Source organism: Tetrahymena thermophila (assembly GCF_000189635.1).
Source record: "Tetrahymena thermophila SB210 genomic scaffold scf_8254788, whole genome shotgun sequence".
Taxonomy (NCBI): domain Eukaryota; phylum Ciliophora; class Oligohymenophorea; order Hymenostomatida; family Tetrahymenidae; genus Tetrahymena; species Tetrahymena thermophila.
Genome location: NW_002476544.1, coordinates 28430 through 52883, shown reverse-complemented (window position 1 = coordinate 52883; position 24454 = coordinate 28430). Strand labels below are relative to the sequence as shown.

General features: G+C 20.6%; 9 protein-coding genes across 9 annotated transcripts; 4 read left to right on the top strand and 5 right to left on the bottom strand. All coding sequences in view use genetic code 6, as the record gives it.

Moving 5' to 3' along the window:
* Window positions 1–1429: 1429 nt before the first annotated feature.
* On the top strand, window positions 1430–2026 carry TTHERM_00259360 (hypothetical protein; the record flags this gene model as incomplete). The annotated part of the gene is made up of 1 exon (XM_001008986.1): window positions 1430–2026. One exon carries the CDS (start codon window positions 1430–1432, stop codon window positions 2024–2026), a length of 597 nt encoding a protein of 198 aa, XP_001008986.1.
* Window positions 2027–5356: 3330 nt separating this feature from the next.
* Window positions 5357–6613, bottom strand: TTHERM_00259350 (monothiol glutaredoxin-S11 protein; the record flags this gene model as incomplete). Its single annotated transcript, XM_001008985.1, has 1 exon — window positions 5357–6613. The coding sequence occupies one exon, from the start codon at window positions 6611–6613 to the stop codon at window positions 5357–5359; it is 1257 nt and encodes a 418-aa protein (XP_001008985.1).
* A 1919-nt stretch (window positions 6614–8532) lies between these two features.
* On the top strand, window positions 8533–9132 carry TTHERM_00259340 (hypothetical protein; the record flags this gene model as incomplete). Its single annotated transcript, XM_001008984.1, has 1 exon — window positions 8533–9132. One exon carries the CDS (start codon window positions 8533–8535, stop codon window positions 9130–9132), a length of 600 nt encoding a protein of 199 aa, XP_001008984.1.
* A 3863-nt stretch (window positions 9133–12995) lies between these two features.
* TTHERM_000259339 (transmembrane protein, putative) lies at window positions 12996–14154 on the bottom strand (the record flags this gene model as incomplete). Its single annotated transcript, XM_012795884.1, has 4 exons — window positions 12996–13426; window positions 13610–13665; window positions 13726–13839; window positions 13964–14154. 4 exons carry the CDS (start codon window positions 14152–14154, stop codon window positions 12996–12998), a joined length of 792 nt encoding a protein of 263 aa, XP_012651338.1.
* A 263-nt stretch (window positions 14155–14417) lies between these two features.
* Window positions 14418–14753, bottom strand: TTHERM_000259338 (transmembrane protein, putative; the record flags this gene model as incomplete). Its single annotated transcript, XM_012795883.1, has 2 exons — window positions 14418–14619; window positions 14683–14753. The coding sequence occupies 2 exons, from the start codon at window positions 14751–14753 to the stop codon at window positions 14418–14420; spliced, it is 273 nt and encodes a 90-aa protein (XP_012651337.1).
* Window positions 14754–16161: 1408 nt separating this feature from the next.
* On the top strand, window positions 16162–16764 carry TTHERM_00259339 (hypothetical protein; the record flags this gene model as incomplete). Its single annotated transcript, XM_001471095.2, has 1 exon — window positions 16162–16764. One exon carries the CDS (start codon window positions 16162–16164, stop codon window positions 16762–16764), a length of 603 nt encoding a protein of 200 aa, XP_001471145.2.
* A 1686-nt stretch (window positions 16765–18450) lies between these two features.
* TTHERM_00259330 (mhck/ef2 kinase domain protein) lies at window positions 18451–21384 on the top strand. Its single transcript, XM_001008983.3, has 4 exons — window positions 18451–18951; window positions 19006–19652; window positions 19793–20293; window positions 20523–21384. Exons 1-4 carry the CDS (start codon window positions 18534–18536, stop codon window positions 21327–21329), a joined length of 2373 nt encoding a protein of 790 aa, XP_001008983.2. The 5' UTR covers window positions 18451–18533; the 3' UTR covers window positions 21330–21384.
* A 316-nt stretch (window positions 21385–21700) lies between these two features.
* Window positions 21701–22644, bottom strand: TTHERM_000259301 (alpha/beta superfamily hydrolase; the record flags this gene model as incomplete). The annotated part of the gene is made up of 3 exons (XM_012795882.1): window positions 21701–21943; window positions 21995–22197; window positions 22281–22644. 3 exons carry the CDS (start codon window positions 22642–22644, stop codon window positions 21701–21703), a joined length of 810 nt encoding a protein of 269 aa, XP_012651336.1.
* Window positions 22645–23426: 782 nt separating this feature from the next.
* TTHERM_000259295 (hypothetical protein) lies at window positions 23427–23659 on the bottom strand (the record flags this gene model as incomplete). Its single annotated transcript, XM_012795881.1, has 2 exons — window positions 23427–23548; window positions 23608–23659. The coding sequence occupies 2 exons, from the start codon at window positions 23657–23659 to the stop codon at window positions 23427–23429; spliced, it is 174 nt and encodes a 57-aa protein (XP_012651335.1).
* Between the last annotated feature and the right edge of the window lie 795 nt (window positions 23660–24454).

The window sequence follows — 24454 nt, the reverse complement described above, 5'->3', positions numbered from 1 at the left end:
CAAAAAATAAAAATGATATACAATTTATTTAAAAAATGGAAAGTTCTTTAAATAAATGTTAGGAGAAAGCAAAGCCTAAATTAAAATTTTTTTTTAAATTTCACTTTTTTCTTAGGAAATAGAATGTTAAGGCTGAATTAATATTTAGAGTCAAAATTGGTTACAAAAAACATTAGATATAATTTTAAAATATCTTTTTTCCTTTTTATTTTGATAACACTTATTTATACATCACTCATATAAAAAAATTAGTAATTATGATGCAAAAAATCAATTAAACTGAAATTATATATAAAATAACTTATTTATGATTCATTTAAGAAATAATATTTTATATTTTAGATTTTAGATTTTTAAAGAAAAACAAACAAAAAAAGTGATACTATTGTTTGTTGAATACTTTTAAATTTATTTGTTGATTTCATTTATAATATTTTTTATCTAAAAAAACAAATTTGATCTAAAAAATTTATTTTATTGAATATAAAGCTGCATTTTTGTCGTTTGTGTAAAGTCTAAGTGGTTATAGATGTATTTAGAATATGAAATAATTTAGTTAAAAAGTGTTATATTTTTAGCTATTCTATTAAAATTCAAATACCTTCTAGTAGGTATTTCTTTATGCTAAATTATATATTTATAATTTTCAAGGAAAAAAGGCGAGAGATATATATATATCACATTGAAAAACAAGCAAAGTGCAATTAACTTAATAGCAAATCAAACTTACTAAAAAAGAATTAATTTGATGTATGTATATTTTTTTGGTTCGTATATCAATGAAATAACTAAATTTAAATGGTGAGAAAGGTGAATGTTAATTAAATACAAAAAAATGTAAATTGGATAACAAAAAAGAAATTAGCTTCTAAGTATTTAGAAATTTTGTCACAGAACATTTAAATAATGAGAGAATGCTTTACTTGAAAATTTATTTATTTTTTGTAACATAAATAGATCAATTAATCACCTTTTTATAGCTGATGATATAGTGGACTAGTAAGCATTAAATAGATTCTGTTGTAAAATAATATGTCATCCATCATAAATTAATCAAAATTTGTTAAATTATTATTTAATATTCAAATTCAAGCAATTATCATAGTAAAAATAGTAATTAAAAATCAAAGTTGGGAGTGAGGAGAGAGAGAGTGAGAGCAATTCTAAAAAAGAATATAATTATAATTATTATAATTATTACAAGTTGAATTGTAAGCAAATTCTTTGATATTGCTTACTTACTTGAAACATATTAAAAATAGAAGTAAAAAATAACTATTGGCTTTAAATAGGAGCAATAATCATAATTGCAAAGAATAAATTATTAATAAATTAATTACTAAATTATAAGAAGAATACAAAGATAAAAAGACTATCTATATAGAAATACTTATTTAATTTTTTATTAATTCTAACTAACTTTTAAAAAATGTCCTACTAACTTATCTCGTTATTTTTAAGTATTGCTGAGTCCTAGTAACATGAAATTAAAAAACAATCAAACAGGGTCGAAAATATTGAAAATTAAGACAAATTCAGCTGCTGCTCTCAATCTGAAATACAATAAAACGTATGCGATAATATTGAAGAAAGAATCGGCTATAGAAATATAAAAGACTAAATTTAATAAGAGTTTGATATGGCCAACTAAATCTAATAAAAATAGAATATTATCAAGAATATAATCAAAGGATTTTAAAATTATTTCAGAAAAATTAATAATGAAGAAGCCTACTAAAGATTAAGCGATATTTTGGGCTCTTAAAAAAACATATCAAATATAAAAAAAAACTTCTTTCGTGTGATGAAGAAGAAAAATGATAGATGGAACTACATTCTGAAGAGAATAATAAGTAGTAAAAATCTTAGTAAAATATTTTGTAGCTACTTAGAAAACGAAGCCCGGCTTTGGCTTTCCACTTCACGCACTAATGATATCTTTTCTCATTAAGCTATGATTAAGTTGCTAAAGGAGGCTCTTTAGCATGGAGTTTAAATTGACATAAAAACCTATAAAAAGAAGTGATTAATCCTACTTTCTTAAGCTTATCAAAAATCTATATTAAAATACTTAAATTAAATACCTTTTTCACTATAACTAAATATGTATCAAACTACTTGTATTTTTTTTATGTTTAAGTGCTATTTCAATAGCACTTTATATTATCATTTTTATTATAAATTATTAGAACAACAAATCAAATGTATTTAATGGCTTTTTATTTTTTCTATACATAAATTGAATTTCTTCAATCAGAATTTAAATAATTTCTACACTAATTAATGTAATAGACTACTAATTTTTGATTCAAATATTAATATTATCATAAGCAATTAATATCTCTAAATCAAGTATGTATTCTATTTAGAATTAATCAAAAAATTGCTGGCTAGCAAAAGGTTTAAATAAAATTAATTAATTTGCTTTTTTTACATATATTTAAGTGAAAAATTGTTTAACCATCAAGAAAGTAAAATAAATTTCTAACCAATTGCTTATGTTAATAGCAAGTGATTATTTTTTCCAAATGATATTTTAATTTTTTTAATATCTCATATGCATGATCTATAATTGTAATGATTAATGAGTAATTCAATGTTTTTTCAAAATTAGTTGTATTTAACATGTTATAATTTATATCCTATTAAGCAATTAAATATTTACAATTTTGATAAAAAATTTTTTACATTAAAACACTATTTTGTATAGCTTTTACTCTTAAACAGACCTTGCAAAGGCTTCGCTTATGAAAAAATTGGCTTTCATCATCAAATTTAAATTAATTAAACAAATATCATATTTAGATTATTTGTTTGTGTGGGCTTCTTCTCATATTCTCATAGTATGCTTTAGTTATTTTTTAATAAAATCAAATATTGCAAATTTAGTCCCTAAAATATTAAAATTAAAATTAAACTAAAAAAATAAAAATAAAAATGAATTAATTTTTTTCAAAAATATTAGGTTTTCCTTGATCATCAACAAAATCAAGTTTTTAAGAATTTTTTTGAATTGGCAAAATTCAATATCGTAAAATTATATTTAGAAAGTAAAATAACAAGGATTTTTTATGAAACTATAGAAACTATAATACCGACCTGAGTTTAAAGCAGAGAAGAAGAAAAAGCAATAAGTTATTAAATTATTATCTCCACAAAAAAGTCGCAAAGCTAATAAATACAAAATAGAGTTTATAAAAGAAATATAAAAACCTGCTGATTTAAAAAGCAGATCTTCTAAAATAGCTTTTAAATGTTATATTTTGCATAAAAAAAAATAATTTCAAAATATTTTAATGATCAAATAAATCTCTAAATTTTTTTTTAAAACAACTTTTTTTTATAAATTGTTTAACTAAAAATATAACCCGAAAAACTTCATTTAGGAATCAATTCACAATCCTAATTTATAATATGCAATGAATATTTTTTGTTATTTAATTATTTTTAGCAAATGCATTAAAGATTATAGGTATAAATCATTTTAAAGATATTATTTATGGTCATGCATTCATTATCATTATCATTATTTCTATATTACTTTTCAACATAAATTGTAAAATACCCAAACATTTGCCTTTATTTCATAAACTTACACTTTTAAGTGTAACAAAATTTAATAAATAAACCCATGTGTTTGTTAAATACCTCTAAATTAGTTGTGTAATTGTATAACTATAACATTTAATAAATATGCAGATTCATGTGCTTTTTGTATTTTCTTTATTATTAATTTACAAGGAATGAGAATACGCTCTCTATCTCTCTCAATATTTTCTTTCTTCATTTTATATTTTAAGAACCTTTAATTTAAATTAGCATAAAATAATTTTTAAGATACACAAAAACTTTTAAAAAGTTTGTAGATTGACTTTTTTGAGAAACAAAACTCTTTTTTTAAATAACATAATAATTAAAAAATACACATTTAAGTAAAAAAGACATCAAAAACCTAAAAATATCCAAAAACTAACAAACAATATTTGACATAAAAAAGATTTATAAATGAATTAATATATAAGAATGCGAATTCAAAAGTAAAATCCATACTTTTTAAATAAATTGTATTGAATTACAGTAATACAATTCTTACCCCTAAAGTTAATTAAAAATTCAATGTTGAAAAACTCAAACGCTTAAATATTAAATTAGAAAACTAATAAATAAGGATAAAAAAATCCTCAATTAAGTCTCAACTAAATTTTCCTACCACATCATTTATTATCAACGAAAATTAAACACAAAACAAACTCTTCTGATTCTGATGAAATCTGAAATTCAAAATTCAAAAAAAAATGTTAAGATGATTATTTTTATTAAAATAGGGTATATACTTATTGATAATAATTCATATTTTTTAAATTACAAACAATAACTAAACGATAGAATTTCATAATAAACAAAAAATTTAAAACAATTTCAATTTAATTTTCTTAATACCATCCCAAATCAATAGATAGATGCTTTTATATCGTTTAATAAAACATCAAAAATCTTTATAATAGAAAATAGAAAAGAAAAGACATAAATAAATAATATAAATTTGTTTGTTCGTTAAATATGAAGAACGTAAATTTAAATAAAAGATTACACAAATTATAGTAAATTCAAAAAATTTTGTAATTAATTAAGAAAAAGCAGTATATATTCAGTTTTTATAATAATAAAATATTCTATATAAAAAATCTAAGTTAAATTTAAACAGATACAAAATTTATATTTTTAAATTAGACTATTTCAATTCAAACATTATCAATTAATTATAAGTTTCCAGATAGTATCATTTAAATATATTTATAAACGAATTTTATACCTTTAATATAAACAAAATTTCCACTGTATATGTAAAGATTCATTATTAACTCTTGATAGTATAGTATTTTTTTTGCTTTCTCAAAATTGCATGCAATTTTTTCAGATGTTAGAACACCTCACTCCTTCATTTTTAAACCATATTTTCTTTAAACGAAATAAAAATGAATATTTTATATCATCATAAACTCTACTATATTAAAAAAAGTAAAATAATAATTTTATAATATGAAAATCAATAATATTTTTAAGTTCGAAAAGCAACATCTCAATATTATTCCTAATTTACACTACCATAAATAAAAAAATAAAAGAAATTTAGTTATTTCGAAATAATGGTAATAAGTTTGAATTTCAAATTTTTAAAAATTCTAAAAATGTATTTTTTTTATTACAAAAAAATCATTTCTTAATATTAAAATCTAAAACATTAATTAACATTCACTTGTTTACTTTCAATATAAAAACTTAATACTAAACAATTAATTTATTTATTCTAATTGAAATTCAAAACCTATTTTTTTACAGAATTTCGTTTTTATAATCAAGAAAAGTGCTTTTCAGCGCTTTCTAAATCTCCAATAAGCTTTTAGTGTTCGTAAATCAAAGGAATTGTTTCCTTTCCAGTTATTTTCTTCAATGCTTCTTCAACTTCAGCATCAGCATCAACATTGTAAAAATCATAACGCTTTTACTTGCTTTCTAACAAATGAATTATCTGTTGAGACTCTTTGGTTTTTGTGTCTTTGGGAATTCCGTTAATAAAAACAAGGATTTCACATCTTTTCAATAGGTAGTTTATTTTTTATTCTCCATTAAGAACCCATAAATTTCCAGGCACTGTTTGCAAGAGATCACCTTTTGCTGAGAGCTCTTAAAGTGTAGTAAGATTACCAACAAAGTTAGAATTAGCAAAGAAAACAGGGAGCTATTTAGAATATTTATTTTAAAGGTATTCTTTTAAATGAGAATCGATTGTTAAATCAAAAGTAGTAAATTTAATCCCTGTTTATTAAAGAAGTTCAACTGCTTTTTTACTTTCTTGATTATGATTTTCTTCATTTGGCTTGCCTTCTAAAAAGAGTATAGCCTTATTTTCGTTTAGTATGTTTTCCAATCTAGTTTCTGGATTAGAAATTCTACTTTCAGGAGGAATTTCAAGTGTACCCTTTGCAATGTGTTCTCTTACAACATCTAAACCGCCTATTAATTTTCCATTAAAGAAAACTTGAGGGAATGTTGGCCACTTCGAATAATGGCGAATAAATTAAAGCATAGCCATGTCTGCTTCAGTGTTGTAGTAATCGAATCTAACTTATAGATTTTGGAACACTTCCACGAGCTAACGAGTAAATCCACACTCAGGTTCATTTGGTGTACCAGTAATAAAAGCAATAATTCCAGGTTTACTAAGCAAACCATCTATTTTAGCATACATTTTCTTTCTTTCATCTTCGAAATTTATTTTGAATTATTCATTTGCTGTTGTTAATTCTTCAATAAGTAAAGCAGGAGCAACATTTTCAAACTTTTAAATCAATTGCCTTCTTGTTTCAGTGACTATGACTGTAGGAATACAAGTTACTTGGAATTTATCTGCAACTTGAGGTACTTTTTCTGCATCACATTTAGCAAAAACTACATCTGGAAAAGGACTAATGTCAATTAAACTTTCTAATTGGTCAATATAATTCAACGAATGCTCATTCCAGTCAGCGTAAAATGCAATTACGACCATCTTTCCAAAATTTTGACCAGAGCAGACGTCTCCTAGCTCGCTTTACTATGAAATTTAAAACATTTAATTTAGAAAATAATAAAATCTATTTATTAAATGAATATGTTTTTAGTATAAAGTTTTTAGACGATTTTTAATATCTTTTCTATCAATCAATATTTAGATAGTAACTAATAAGAAATGAGAAAACTTCTTATTTTTTCTATTGAATTTCTAGATTTATTCGATATTTTTTATCTTCGAATTGAATACTTCAAAATGAGAAAATCTTCAAATAAACTTCTAAAAATTTTTGACATTTTAAAAAATTTTATGAAAACAATTTACAATTTTATAAAAGCATTAATACAAGTACTTTTTTTATTAAATTACTACAAAAATTAAATATCAAGATTAAGATTTTTATTCAGGATCAAAAAATATTCCATAAAATAATTAATCAAAGTTATTACATTTATAATAGATTTATTTTATAAGAAAATTTTGTATTTTTATATCAAATAACTAGTTTAAAATATAATATAGGAATTAGTATTTTAATTTAAATATAAAATATTATTTTTATAGCAACAAAAACTAACAAATTGTATAGTTTAATGAATTAACAATAACTCATTAAAAGTTATTAAAAAAGAATAATAACTAATAATCAATTTTAAACAGTTTTTGGCGTAATTTTGTGATTTAATAATAAATTGTTTATAAATTTCTTAAAACAAGATTGATAAAGCATACCTTAGTAATAAAAGTCCACAATCATCTAATGCACATGAAATTAGAAGCGGGTTAATAAATTTTTAAATTAAAAAATTAGAATCTGCTAATTATTAAGTTTACTTCATGCATTTTATATGATTAAATATTTAATTATAGAAAACACTAAATCAGCAATCAGCTTAACACAAAATCAAAATGAGTCTACGTATAGTTTAAATTTATGGTGTTAAAAATTTTGCTTAATAGAATTCTGTTAGAGCAAGATTTTGATTTTGTGCAGTTTAACATTAATTTTATTGAAATTGTAATAAAAGATTTTATTTGCTTGATTGTCTTTCTATCTTTATGTTAGTATATAAATTTTATATGATTCAAAATTTACTTTAATCATGAAAAAGAATTTTAAATGGTGTTAAAAAAATTATATCAACTAGTAATGTTGAGTAAAATTTGGGTAATTAAAATGATTTAAATCAATTTAAAATGAAAAATATAGGATAAAACAGATAAAAAGTAAGTCTTTTATCTATAGCTTTTAAGCTTTCTTATTATTTTTTTTCATATTAAATTTAAAATTCTGATTAGCTTTAATTGAGATAAGTGTAATTTTTAAACAAAATATTGCTCAGCTTTTTTTATGTAAGAATCCTGAATACAGAGATAAAACAAAATAAATAAATGTACCAAATAAAAATAATATTTTAAAATATAAAAGTATGGATATTTTTGATACAAAATATGCTCTGTATTATAATTATTAAAATCTTTAAAACTATATTTGAATAAATTTAGTTCAGATTTTATTGTTTTTATTCAAGAAGTTGAATTTATATAAACTTTTTCATCAATCTGTTTATTTGTTAGCTAGCTAGCTAGAATTCGAATAAATGTTTATAATTTGTAAAAATAAAAAAAGAAACAGCTATTTTACAATAATTAAATTGATTTAACAGTTATTTTATAATAATATATAAAAAATGTTTATTATAGAATCTTATCTATAAAGAAGCAAAAACATCTATAAAAACCCTTAATTTTATAAAAAATCAAACCAAATTTAGTTTAAAATATTGATAATATTAATTCCTATTTTAAGAATGTAAACATTAGTGGATTAAGTATTATAAAATTGAATCATAAGATCGAATATTATAATCATATAATAATTAATATATTTATAAATAAATAAATTTAAGATTAACAACAACCAACCTATTCTCTCTTGATTGATTAAAATTCTTTAACAATTTACAAACTGCAAGTAAATGTCACAACAACTTATCTCTTTATTTCTTGATATTGTTTCACAATTTCCTAATGATACTGAGTTCAAATAAAATGACATTTTCTTTCCTATATAATAAGAAATTACCAACTCATTCTCAAATTTTTCAGATATTCAATAAAATACTTTGCTAAACTCTCAACAAAGTTATGGCTTGATGTTTGCTTAAAATCCCATTTAATAAAATTTTGATATGGACTATTAATTTTAACAAAAATAAAATGTCATCAAAAATATAATTAAAGGATTTTCAAAATACTTAAAAAGCTTGAGCAACGAAAAAGCTATGTAAAGGTTTAGTGGTATTTTAGGATCTCACAAAAATATTACCAATATTAAGAAAAACTTCCTTCGTGAGATGAAGAAAAAAAATAATAGGTGGAATTACATTTTAAAAAGAATGATATCTAGTAAAAATCTAAGCAAAATTTTCTATAGCTATTTAGAAAAAGAATCAAATGATTGGCTCTTTTCATCAAAAACAGATGATATTATATCTCATCAGTAGATGATTAATTTAATAAAAGAGGCCTTACAATAAGAAGTGTAAGTAAATATAAAAACATATAAAAAGAAATGATTACACATTAATTATTAACTTATAAAACTACAAATATTAATTTATACAAATAATCTTGTTTGAATTTGTTTTGGTTATATTTTATTTCTTAACAATTTACAAATCATTCAATATTTATGCTTCAAATTGAAGACTTATTACAACTCAAATTATGAAATCATATGCAGATTAAATACAATACTTAAAAGTAATTGCACACCTTTATGTGTTAACCATATGTTAGTATATAAATATTTAGTTCTATTCAAAAGCCTGAATTGAGATTGCCATCAGAAATTAATAAAATTTAAATTAATTTCTTAATAATTTTCATTTGTAAAAATAAAGAGACTAACATTTAAAATTATATAAAAATGGTTATTTTTCTTAATAATTTTTGATGTTTGTTTATGAACTAAAAATTTTATCATCAAGACTCTTTTAAATTTATAAATTTTTTAGTTTCTGTAAAATATTATTAAATTTACTTGAGAAATTATTATAAAAGTGTAATAAATTCCATATTTTATGAATATTATTACTATTTAACTTAGACTATTACAATTTCATTTTATATTCATGCACATATTTTGTTATGTGTAAATGGCATAGACTATTATCAAATTATTCTGCTTATTTTAAATATTTTCATTCTTCTTACAATATTAAATTTTTCTATTATTATTTATTTGCCCCCTTTCCAATCAATAATAATTATATCTTAAATTGAAGAATCCTTCTAAAAAATAAGCAAAAAAACAAAAAAAGCAAACAAACAAATAAATTGCTTTGAAATATTTATTTTTAAATAGTTTTTATTTTCGTAAAATTTGTTAACAATTACTTTAAAAAGAAATTCAATATTTAAATTTTTGTTATGATGAAGAATATATGAAATATTAATTTATTTATAAAGTGAAATTAAGAAAATTTCTAATTTTGATTAATTTTCTTTCAGCTTAAAACTGGTAAAATTACATTCGCTTGATTAGTTTTACAGCTATATTAAAAAAATAAATAATCTAAAAATTTAATTTACTTTATATTTTTAAGCTTATAATAATCAAACAAATAAATTTAAAATTCTGTAAAAATGTTGCTAGAAACTGCAATTTAATAAAAAATCTAAATTGATTTCTCTCAGTGACAAAATTTGCAAGAACTGATTTTAACTTCTACTGAATTTCTGAAAAGTTACAATAGATTGATTTATTCTACGAATTTGATAATCTTGATTTAAAATAGAGGTTTAACTTTTTAGAACTTATAAAAACCTTAAAGAAACCATCCTCTAAAAATATTTTAAAAACAAAAATAAAATTTAAATATTTTTAATTTGCTTACTATTAGCAATTAGATTTTTATGTACTAATTAATATTAAAAAAATATTATTTAAGTTACAATTTTTAAATTTTAACAATTTTTTTTTTTCACTTAACTAAAAAAAGGGAATTTACAAAATACTTATTGGAGAATTTTAAAATTCGTGTTCTCAAACAGGAGTATAAAATGATTTCACATTTTTTATTAAAATACTTTAAAAATTTAGATGAATTTTTAAAGATATAGATAATCTCTATTAAATAAGAAAAATAGTTGGCTAGACTTTAAGCATGAAATAAATTTGATAATAAAAATATTTATTTTGAAATTATATAAACTAAAAAACCAAGTATCAAACAAACCATTTGTAAAATTATTATAAATAAAAATGGTGTTATTTATTTTTTAAATAATTTCATTAGCAGCAAATAATATCAATCTTGGTAACTAAATTTGTAGTTAAAGGTAATTGATTTTGTATATTTTTTGTATTTCATCTAAAAAAATTAAAATATAAATTGAATTACTAAATCATGATAATTGTATTCAAGCATTTGAATCATATCATTTATTGTTTTGTAATTAAATTTACAGCAAACAATAAAAAATTTGATATTATTTAATTATGATTTTAATCTTTCACTTTTTCAGAGTTCTTTGATAAAAACAAAATGAATGTCAACTGATTTTATTGCTAATATAATTCTAAATGATTAAATATATCAAAAGTATAATAGACTGATTAAACCAAATCATAAAATATAAGAGTCAAAATGATTTTATATGTTACAATCTATATCTTTGAACTTTTTTTGATCAATTATATTTATTTTTTATCAATCATATTTATTAATAAAGTTAAGATTGTATTTAATGTTCAACAACCAATCGCATAGCTAAAGATCTAATTCGTATAAAAGTAAATATTTTATTAAATATTTAATAATTGAAATATCAATCATATTAATCCATTAATATCATAAAAAAAAGAGTGTAGTGTATTGTATCTGTTGACAGAAAAGTAAAACAAAAATGTATATTATAGTAAATTCATTATTATAAATATATTTCTTTAATAATAAACTAATAAAACTTACATTTGTAGTATTTATGAACTTAAAATTATTTTAAGTAAGCATAAAATAGATAGATATAAAATCACTGATCAAATACTAATTTAAAAAGAAAATAGTATTTAAAAAAATGAATAAAAAATTAGATAGACTATTCATCGATTATTTGGAGTTTAAAATTTGCAAATTATAAAATTTTATAAGTTAAAATTTATTAATTTTCCTATGTGAAATGAAATATGTTACAAACATTTTACTTATAATGCCTACTGATTTATCTTAATAACTAATATTTTTCCATTAAAAACAATTTAGAATTAGTCAGTTTTTGCCATATTGTTATATTGTTGTTAAAAATAAATTCTGATAAATTAATTAATTAAAAATTGTTGATTTTTACTATCATTTGTATTTTTAACAACTTAGAGTTATCATTATCATAAAAAAACTTTATCTAAAGACAATAAATAAATATTTGATTTTGAAGATTTTTTTTTTATTAATATCGCATTATTTTTAATAATTAATATGATTCAAAAACTTCTTAATATTCATGAGGTAAGATAAATTTGAAAATTAAAAAACCATAATTTATTGAATAATTACTTTCATTATTAATCATACAAGATTTATATCTAAATCTAATAGTAAAATTGAATATTTTTAAATTTGCCTATAATAAGCATTAATAAGCCTCTATCTTATTTACTCTTAACTTTTTTTTGATAATACATACACAACAAATTGATCAAAAATTTGATTAAGATGCTTTTATCATATCATAAAAAATAAAATCACTAAAAAAACAATATTTATAAGGCAAAAAGATAGTAAAATATAAAGTAGGCAAAATGTGGAACCAAAATTTTTTTATAGTTATTAGCTTATTATTTTTGTTAGCAAACATTTACTTAGCCTATTTCGCTCAAACGTTAGAAATTTATTCATTTAGAAATATATTTTTGATCATATTTTGCTTCGAAAAAATAGGCTATTTTTACTTTTAAACAAATACTATGCCTTTAAACATTATTGAGATACTTTTTTTAGATTTAATATGGCTCAAAAGCATTCAAAGCTAAGTAACGATAGAAAAGTTTGCCAAAATATACCTATTTATCTTTCCTATTATTACATTGAATTTGTTTTATAATTTAGAAAGTAAATCTTAAGCAAATAATTTGGGAGTGTGTCTTTAAACCTTAATCATATTTTTAGGCTCTATTCTGTACATTTTAGGATTTAGGGATGAGTAAATATGTTTAAAAAGGTCAATCTAATACTTTTTAGCCATTAATGCCTACTTTTTATCAATGAAAAGTATATTAAACTCAACTTTTTTGGTAGATTTTAATCTATTTTACTTTTAGATATTTATTCTGGTAGCATCTTTAATAATCTATTGTAAAGCTTAACCCTATATGAAATTTCCTATTCTTAACTTTGCATTAATCTTATTTGATGGATTATTTACTAATTTTTTGTGTTCATACACAGATGCAATAAAATAAAAAAACTTTTATTATCAATCTTTCATTTTAAGAAATCTTAGCTATTTTGGAGAAATGTTAAGGCTATTTTTGTTGCTATTTTGTCTTATCTTCACAAAGTAGAATTCTGAATAGTATTATTGTTGGTAATTAAAAATAGCAACTTTATTTAGTTTACTTTTTCTAATGAATTGGTTTTAGAAAATATACAAAAGACTCACTGCATATAAATATTATAATATTAGCTTTAATAGTGATTTTGAAATAGTGGTGAATAGAATTTAATAGCAACAAAAATTGTATTAAAAGTATATTTTTAATTGCACAGACACTCTGAGAATACGGTGTTAATTTAACATATTTAACCAAATGTTATATATAGCTCAATAAAACTAGCACCATTAATAAACAGATGAGGAAATATGTGGCTATTCAATATTACAAAAGAAAATATGCCAATTACTGAAATAAAAAGTTAAAGTGATTTATTAGGGTTATAACTAACTTTGTTCTTGTTAATTTATAAATTTATTTTAAGAAGAAGAGTAAATATTAATATAAAATTTAAGAATGTTTAGATTATATCCAAAAAATGAAATAATTAGAGCTACTTTTAAAAGGCTTGAAAAAGGCTTTGCATTCACAGTACCCACATAATTTATTGTTTCTTAATTAGATTTACAAAATTAATAAATACTAAAACAATATATATAATCCATAATTTTACCCATAGCATTTACTAAATTAATAATACCAAGCTTACAAACCATACCTTAAGTTGTTTTATATGATTTATATGCTGATGATTGAATAAACGTAAATTCTCATAATATTATTAATACTGCTTTGTATTATTAAAGTTAAATTAAGTCTTATTGTACAAGCAATTTAATTTATAAAATTGAATTTTAATTTTGTATTAATTCATATTGTATATTTTTTGAAAATAATTACAAATATTTTACCTCAATTCTATTATTTTTTGAAGATATAAAGAAAATTTATAAATAAAAGATAGTTTTTTAATTAATTAGATTGTTGTTTTGTTTTTTTGTTTTCTCATTTGAAAAGATTTGATGTTCTTGATAAAATGCTCTAAAGATTTAAGTACCCATAAAGTTTAAACCTGAAGTAATTTTTTTCTTTATTGTTTCATTTTTTTATTCTATAGCTTCTGTCATAAATGTCTTTAATTCTTGTTTGTGAAGCTATTCAGGTTTAAGAGTTCAAATCTTTGTTTCTCTTTAAGAATAGAAAGCTTTTAATGTTATTATTGCTATAATTAATCGATTTATGAATAATAATGATAATAATGTCAAAATAAAAATTCAAATAACCACTAAATAGTGAAGGTGACCAAAACCACACCTCTGAAATGTGGTACTAAAGGATTTTATTGTTTTTTTAGATATGTGATAGTCAATCAATCATCATTATCATAGCTATTATAATAAATACCTTATAAAGGATCTTGATCATAGGAGAATCTAAAAAATCTTATCCATGATATTAAAGTTTTAGAGCATCCCTATGATCATAGAAATCGCAAGCGCCATATTATTCCAGTGTAGCTGTTAAAAGCTCAAACTCATATTAGATATCCATTTCAATTTCACTCATACTTTGATTGTATTATTATGTTTATATTATTAAAAAATGATATCAATATAGATAAATTAAATACTTATCATCAAGTTTTTCAAAACATTCTTCCCATATTATTACTTAAAGACCATTTTCATTACATATAGGCATTAACTTTATACAATTCAATTGATAATCGGACATATGGCATATACATAATCTCATTTTACTTGATAATCACGAGTTATTTTACTCATCAATTCATTAATTTTTTGATAAAGTTAGATTGGTTAGGCTGTATTGAATGATTTTGAAAATATGCTATTGACTATAAAGAAGAATATTATTTTCTGAGTTGACCTTTTTTAATTGATATTATTTTTTTAAATTTTGTTAATCTTAGATTTTGTATCTTGTTACAACTTAATTAAAGATAGAATTTGTCATTGAGTTTGATAACTGAACATTTGAAGACATAAATCTATGAATTAGATTTAAAATTTAAAGTGTTTGTGATAAATATATTCTTCATTAAAATCTTTCTCTTCCCTTTTTATATTTGTTAATAAACTCAATTTAAATAAAATAGATTTTGTAATGATCAAATGAAATAACCTAGACTGACTGATTAGATATTGACAATAAGCCAAGCTGTTATGCCACTTTGAAATAAAAATATTTTGTCATGATAATACTATAACATAAATCGAAGAAAGATTGAATTTAGAACTAATTGTTTATGCTTAAGAATCAAGACTCTCGATTAATGAAGATACTTAAATTTATTGGCAAAAAAACTAAAATAAGTATCCTTATTTAGCAATAATAGCTAAAAAATACTTATCCATTCCTCAACATCTACCTATTTAAATTTTTTTTACAATTAAAAAAATTTATTATATTCTTAGCTTTATAAAATAGCTTCTATATTATTGAATTATAATTAATTTATCTTCAATAGATTCTCGAAAAATAAATAAAACTTTAATTTATGTCTATAAATTTAAAATATAAAAATCAATTATTCACAGATTTCAAATAAGTTGAAGATTAATTAAATAAAATTAATTGTTTATAACTTCAATTAATTAATATTGCATTGACAATAAATCCTCATATTTACTTCAATTTATAAAAATCAAAATATAAGAAAATATTTGTTTGAATTATTTTGAAAAATTTGATGACAAGCTTAGTAAGTGAGGTATTAAAAACCATAAAATACACAATTTTTGCATAAGCTAGAGCTAATCTTAATCTTTAAATGCTTTTCTAATTTATTAATAATTAATATTATCCACCATCAAATAAATAAATAATAAATAGTTATCTTCTCACTATATGCTTGCTTACACTCTTAAAATTTAATTAGTTAAATTTAAAATTTTGACTTATCATTCTATCTATTTCAATCAAATTTTATAAAAAGTAGAAAAAATTGATTGCATTTTATATGTATTTGAATTTTTTAGATTCTATTTGCAAACATTTTTTTTATAATAATTATTTAAAAATGCTAAAGAAATTAAAAAAATCTTTACATTTCACTTCAAATAATTACCATTGAAAGGATTGCAACATGTCTTTACAGATCATTTCTATATTTCTTAGTATTGTTGAGTAATATAAAGAATTGAATGAATCGACTTATAAGCATGATTATCCAGATGAAGAAATGAGCGAGGTCAATGTTCCTAACTTTAATAATTCTAATATCAAATAAGACACCATATTAACTTAAATGGATCAAGTAATTCAATAAAAATATAAACATCAACATTAATTATTTCTTAACACATCTTAAAAATTTCAACAAAAGTAAAATATAATAAAAAATATTATTAAAAGTTTTTCAAAATATTTGAAAAGCTTAAGCAACGAAAAAGCTACCCAAAGGTTTAGTAGCATTTTAGGAACTAACAAGAGTTTTTGTAATATTAAGAAAAATTTCTTAAAATAAATGAAGAAAAAAAATAATAGATGGAACCACATATTGAAAAGATTGATTTGTAGTAAAGATTTGAGCAAGATTTTTAAGAGTTATTTAGAAAGAGAATCAATTTGTTGGTTAGCTTATTCCAAAACTGATAACGTATATGATCATAAATAAATGATCAATTTACTCAAAGAAGCTTTATAATCAGAAGAATAGTTATAAATAATCACATATAAAAAAAAATGAAATTCAATAATTTTGTAATGATAAGTATGAATAATTAGTTAGTTGGTTTATTTGATTGCTTGTTTTTTTACCCTGTTTACTTACTTATTTCTATTTTGTTATTACTTTATTATTAAATCATTCATACATTATAGAAACAATTAATTTTTTTAAGCATTTTGAATTTATAATCAATTATTTATTTATGACTTATGTTGAGTTGAAATTTATATTAACAAAAAACTAATTGATATCCATATATTTTTTTGAGTTACATTTCTTTCTTTATTATTAGCTAAAAATTTAAATATAGAAATTTTATGTTTGAAAGGATTTAAAAAATATTAATTGTGTTTGTTTGTTTTCTAAAAAATTATAAAAGTATCAAAACATTTATATTGAGTTTATTTTAATTATTTAATTTAAGTTTTTAAAGCAATTTTATACTTGAATTCTTCATTAATTATTTATGGATAGTAATTTATTTTATTAAATTATATTAAAAAATCTAAAAAAATACAGACAATTTGCAAGCAGCAAATATTATTTATCATTTTTAAAAAATATTTTAAATATTTTTCAGCTGAATTTTAATGATTTTAAAAGTAATAATAAAATAAGAATGAATAGGATTTATAAGATAATTTGATTTTAGATATTTAGTTCTGATTTATTAAATTATATGATTTTCAAGTCTCTTTTGTTTGAGTGTAAGTCATTAATTTTACTTAATGATATTATGTATATTTGATTTACTTTTAAATTTTACTCAAAATTGATTATTATAAAATTCTTTTTTTGTAATAAGAATTACAAAAGCCTCATGTTAATCATGATATTAATAATATTCTTTAAGAGGTTATCCTCTAAGCTATTCTTAAAAGCATAAATTTAACTTCATCAGTAGCATAATTCAGACTTTAATAGTTTAACTTGCCTGTACTTTTAACAGAATTTTTTATTTTAATTTAAGATAATAAAATTCTTTTTTAACATTTTTAAATAATGAAAAATAGCTTGATAAAAAAACCTGGAAATACTTATTTAAAAAAAAATTAATTTTATTTTAAATTATAACTTATCTTATAATAGTTTTTTTTTGTAATTTTTTAATTCTATTTTAAATTGAAATTCTTGATATAAATGTTTATTTTTATATTTATCAATCTATTTTTAGAAAGTAATTCCTTATGGTTTTATTGAAGTTAAGAATAAAAAACAAATTTATATTTTAATATTAAATTTTTGATTTAAGATCTTTGATAAAAAAAAATACATTGTAAAAAATAAGTTTATTTTATTAATATATTTAACAATTTATGGCAATTAATTATTTCATCTAAAATAGAAATTTTTTGATTCTAAATTAGTTTTTATTTTATAATTAATTCATAAAATTATATTTTAGAGGCAAAACTAGTTAATTAATTTGCATAAAATAAAAATATTTTTTTTAATTATTTTAAAATTTAAAATTTATTTTTTACACTAGTTTATTATAATTTTTTACTAAAAAAAACAAAACAATTTATCTTTATCTATTAATCAAATTTTGACTGATATTATTTAAAATTTTATCTGATGACTTAAGGATATTTTAGGATTATGTAAAATGGTCATTAATTTGACATAAGAATATTGATATTTTTTGATAGGTGAACAATTATTAAATGACGATTTTAATCAAAAGAATTATTTATTATTTTTAAATAATTGATATCAGATTTGTAATTAAACAAGTGAGTGATAGAATTTTAGGCAATAGCGTATAATATAAAATAGGCAAATAAATGAAAATATAATTGTAGATGTTCTAAGATAACTTGTCAGAAATATATGAAGACTTTTAAGTTATTCTACCTTATGAGTAAAAAATAAATCAAAAGAAGAAAGTATCTAATTTAACTTCTTGCGACTTGATGATTGTTTTAGATTGCACTGGTTCAATGTAGAGCTGGATTAGCGCTTGCAAATAAAATATATTAAAGATCATTTAAAATGTTAAGTAATAATTTTAAGGCAGTGAATTGAGAGTAGGGATTGTTGCTTATAGAGATCATTGTGATACTTAAAGGATAGAAATGTATCCTTTTATAAATTAGGATTATGAGAATTTAGAAAAATTTATCAGCTCTCTTAAAGCAACAGGAGGAGGAGACGAACCAGAAGATTTGGCAGGAGCTTTAGAAACTGCTATAAACTTGTTTGGTAATTTTATTTTAGTTTTAAGGATTAGGATAATAAACTAAAAAAATAAAATAGAATGGAAAAGCTAGGCAAAAACTATGATCATCATCACTGATGCACCTTGTCACGGTGATACTTATCATAATTCTAATGATCATTATCCATAAGGCTGTCCTAATGGAATAGATATCGAAGAATATATTTATATCATTGGAAAGAAAGGTATAGATCTAAATGTAATAGATATATAATCTTAAACAAATAAAATGTATGAAATATTTTCAAAGATCTATGAAGATGCTAGAGGAAAACCAATGATAAGATTAAAATTAGGTTAAAATACATTATAATTTGGAAATTAGATTTCATAAACTGTAGCAACTACCATTACTTCCACTACTCAAAAGTCTGTTGGAGATGAAGTCTATTAAAAAGCCTTCAGAATTTTAAGAGCATAGAAAGGATTACTAAATACAAAGTGTTTATCAAAAACTGAATTAGAGCTAATGCAAAGCTCTTAAAGCAAAACAAAATTAGAGTAATATTCTAATAAATCTAACAAGTAGAAATAAATTATAGAAGAAGAAAACGAAGATAGTGAAAAAGACGAGGATGAAGCAAATAGTGAAGAAGAAAAATAATCTGATGATAAGTAGGATGACCAAGATAATTAAGACCATAAAATTATTCTTGAATAAAAGGAACTTTAAAAATTAAGGAAAGTAATTAATTTTTTTAAACTTTTAATATCTATATCATTTATTGTTAATAATAAATTTTATTTCTAAGACCATAAGTGAAATTATTATTATTTAAAAAAAAAATAAAATAGTTTAAATTTTATTTTTTAATAATTTAATAGGAATGGGAAATGAAAAAATATCAAACTGATTTACATCAAACAGAAAACCCAGCAAGCTAAGTTATTCTACCAGAAAAAAATCCTAAAAAGCAAGATTATAAAAATTTAAATTATATTCCTAGTTTAATGATGGATGGTATGGATTGGGAAAATGGTTTTAACTCAAAAGACTCTTTTACTTTGTCATGTACATGCCTTACACCTTATGTAGATAAAAGATAAGATGTTAATTGGAATGATCCTTAAATTAAAATATAATAACTTACTTCAAAAATAAAAGTTATGAAGAAATATTTTGCTGAGGGAGCAATGAGATACGCTTTTTATGCATATGATTAAGTACTCAACTTAAAGTTAGTAGCTAAATTGCATAAAGAGATGAAACATAACTCTAATTTAGAATTAATGAAGAGAGATTCTATGAGTTTAATTGCTTGCCATTATTTTGCAGAAGAATTTAACTCAAGACTCCTCTTAAAGACTGAAGTAGACGTTAATCAAGTAAATATTTAACAAAATTAGTTTTATTTATTTCAGAGCAGGTCTTTATTTTAATAATTTTTGTATACACTTAGAATTATATTATGAAAATTTTTTCTCAAAATAAAAAAAAGTGTCAAATACAATTTAATAACCTAATCAAACCCCTTAATAACTTAAATATAAAATTTTAACTTTTATAATTAATAATTATTATATTAATGTTTTAAAATACTTTATTAAAAAATAGAACTCAATTTTACTTAACTTTGTCAACAGTACAATTTACGAAATTATTGGACACCCTAATAAAGAGATAAAATACTATTTTGTAGAGAATTTAATTGAAGGAGACTATTAAAAATATAATAATAATGCAGGTTGGACTAATCTTACAACTTCTTCTGACTTTAATAAGATAACTTAAGCATTTAGTCATTTTACATGGCAGTATTCACATGGTTAATTATTAGTGGTAGATATTTAAGGAGGAGAAAATGGTATTTTAACTGACCCATAAATCCACACTAAAAATAGATCTAAATTATATGGTTAAGGAGATCTAGGGTACGAAGGAATGCTTAGATTTTTCTATACTCATGAATGTAACTTATATTGCTAAAAGTTTAATTTAATCCATCCTAAAACTATGGGGTAAATTCCACCAAATTTTTAATTTTTTGACGATTTATTTGGATTGGAAATAAATGAACCTAAGCAAGAATAATCTAAAGAAATAAAAGTAGAAGATACAATATCTATTTCATAACAATAGCAAAGTAAAGAAGAGTAAAATAAATAGCAAAATTAAGATGAAAGAAAAGTTAGCACATAGTGTTCTCTTTGTAAAAAATGCTTTTAATCCTTAAGATCGACAGTTATTTATAACAGAAAGAATAAAGTAGAAATTTTTTGTGATTAATGTCAACTTTAATGCTCTATTTCATAAATTGATTTAGCATGCACAACTTGTGGAAAGCTCTTTCAAATTTCAAAGTATTATTGCAAAGTTAAAAAAATCAATCTTATTGGAAAATGTATGTCATGTAGAGAATGAATGTTTTTTAATTAAATATTTTATCTTTTTTACAATTTCACAAAATAAATTTAAAGAAATAAATTTTTATGAAACAAATTAGTTAAAACTATTACAAAATGTTAATTAAAAAATTTAATTTTACTAATTATTTTTAAGTATATTAATAAATTTAAAACAAATATTTTGATATTTAAATTAAAAATATACAATTAATTATTTTTAAGTTGGAATACTCAAAGAGTATTCACAAATATTTATTTGAATAAATTTAGAGTTAAATTGACTAAAACTAAAATATTTTAAATTTAAAAAATATTTAATGCCATTAATAATGATATAGTAAAAAAATACTAATTAGAAATTTAATTTATCGACATAAATTAATTATTTCAACTATGTTTTTCATCAAATATTTCTTTTAAAAAATTAGAAACTTCGTTAGCAAATAAAGTGGGTTTATCATTATAAACCCAATGATTTGCTTTTTTAATAAATTTAATATCTCTTTATAAATCTATTTGTGAAAATATAGATTTGTAGGGATCAAATTAACTTCTACTTACAATAACAGATCTTTTTCCAGCTAAAATGATAACTCTGCCCTACCAACTTCCTTAGATATCATGGTATAGCTATTAGCAAAATATATATAAATTAGTTTAATTAAAAAAAAAATAAATTACAAAGTCATCGTAGTTATGTAGAATATCATCTATATCCACTCTCCATTATTAAGCTTCTATATTATAATTTTAAAGTAAAATTCTTGCTATTCTTTTAGAAGGTACTACACTTTCTATTTCATTTAAAACTTGTTCTTCATTTTTATCAGCTAAATTTAAGTTTTGAACTCTACCCAAATATAGTTTCATTATACCTAGTTTTTCTGTACAAAAATATAAAATATGGCTTATCATACAATTTTTTATTGTAATAAAGAAATCATAAATAAATGTAGAGAAAATAGACTTGTTTCTTTTCCTTCTCTCTACTATGTAAAAGGTTGCATATCAACAATAATTGCTCCTTTGACTTTATCCTCTAATTATTATTTGTGTTAGGTTAGTGTGTTCATAATTATCTTAGCTCCTAAACTATGCCCCAGAAGGCATATCTATCCATTAGTAATATTCTTAATATAATCTCTAAGATACAATGATTAAGTATTTATGTTAAACTTTTGAGTATGCCAATCGAGTAAATGAGAGTTAACTTGGCTAATTATTTATTTTTGATTTGCAAATTCAATAAAATTAGAAGGTTATCCACATAAGCCATGGAGAACTACTAAATTATTAACTTAATTTAATTTAGTTGATTTTATAAGCATCATTATTTTAAATTGCTTATTTCTTCTTTTAATGAATTATATTATTTATATTACTTTTTTAATAGCTATTTAAGCTTTAAACAAAATAATTACTCAAAAAAATATTTAACTAAATTTGTTTAAAATAAATTTATCACCTAAAAATAGCAATTTGCTATTTAAAATTGATCAGCTTTGATCAATATATAATCGAATAGATATCTTTTTATTTTGAAAAATAAATTTATTTATATATTAAAAATTATTAGTAATATTTATGATTAGTTATTTTTTTATTAGATTTGAAATAGTGAGTGCATTCAAAATAATTATTAAAAATTAAAATAGATACCTTTGCTCAAAAAATAAAATTTAGAAGCTTTTCTTTTTTTTAAAAAAGAAAATTTAATAAAGCATAAAATACTTATTTTGAAACAATACAATACAATCATTAATTTAATTTCAAGTATTTTAGCTTGAACATTCTGTAAAATCTATCAAATTTATTTAGAAAATCTAGAGATACTTATTATTATATTTCATAATTAAAAAAAAATATATTTTGATGACTCACTCCCTATTTTTTTTATTTAAAATATCAGAAAATTGACTTAAATTTTAAATATAATCTTTAAAATTTAATTGAAATTACATTTTGAAAAAGTTTATTTTTTATTATTAGAGTTTTTATAATATATTTATTGATATATAATAACTGAAAATAATAACGAAAAAAAAAACTTAAACAATTATATTAGCGAATGATTGACTAAGTAATCATTAAACGGAATAATTTAAACTTTAATTCAATTTTAAGTTTTGAATATATCTTGATTATGTATTGGAGACCTAGCTTCAATAATATAATCACCAGTAAAATAGGTGTTTTGAGAAGATGATACGTTAGAATGAGTCATATCTTTGAGGTCTATTATTATTTTTTTAAAATTTTTTATGTGAAGTTAAATTAAATAGTTTAATTATTACATATTTAGTTGGATTTAGGGTTTCTAGTATAGTAAGACCATTTATTTCTCATATTTTTTATTGAATTATTACCTTTAAACATTTTTTACTTTTCATCAGGTTCAGAAAAGATTGTTTAAGTTAATTTGATAGATTGTGGGGATAGATTTATATTTTATAAATTATTCTAGTTAAAGTGTTTTTGAAGAGATTCTTAAAAATCAAAATTTTGTTGATATCTTATCATCTATCTAATTTTATTTTTTAGTTCTCTTACCTTTAAAAGCAGGCTTATCTTTTGTTAATTTTATATTTTAATATCAAATAATTCAGGATATTTATAATAAATTTTAAATATTATATTTTAAAAGCAATTTCTATCCCTTCTTTCTTTTGGTATATTAAATCTTAATAAACCTAATATTAGAATAACTATAAAAATAAGATTGATAAAGAAAACTAAAATTATCCAAGCATTTTAATAATATGATCTATTTTGGTCATTAATTATCTATAAAAAGCACAAATTTAAAGATAAAGTATAAAGAAATGTAGATATTTGCTATAAATCATTAAAGTATTTTCTAACATAAGGTTGAGATTTTAAAAGTAAATAAAATTAGAAAAGCAAAAGTGTATTCATAGTACCTACCTATCATATTAAAAATATTATTTAAATAAAAGATTAGAAATATCAATTATATAATGTAAAAGTTTATTTTAAGTTATTAAATATTATAAAAATGCAAGGAAAAAAAAAATCACTTAATTTTTACCAAAAAATAAAAATTTATTTTTAATTTTTTCTAAAAGTAGAAAAGTTATATTACCTTTAAATAAATATTTTGTTTAAATAGGACCGATACTA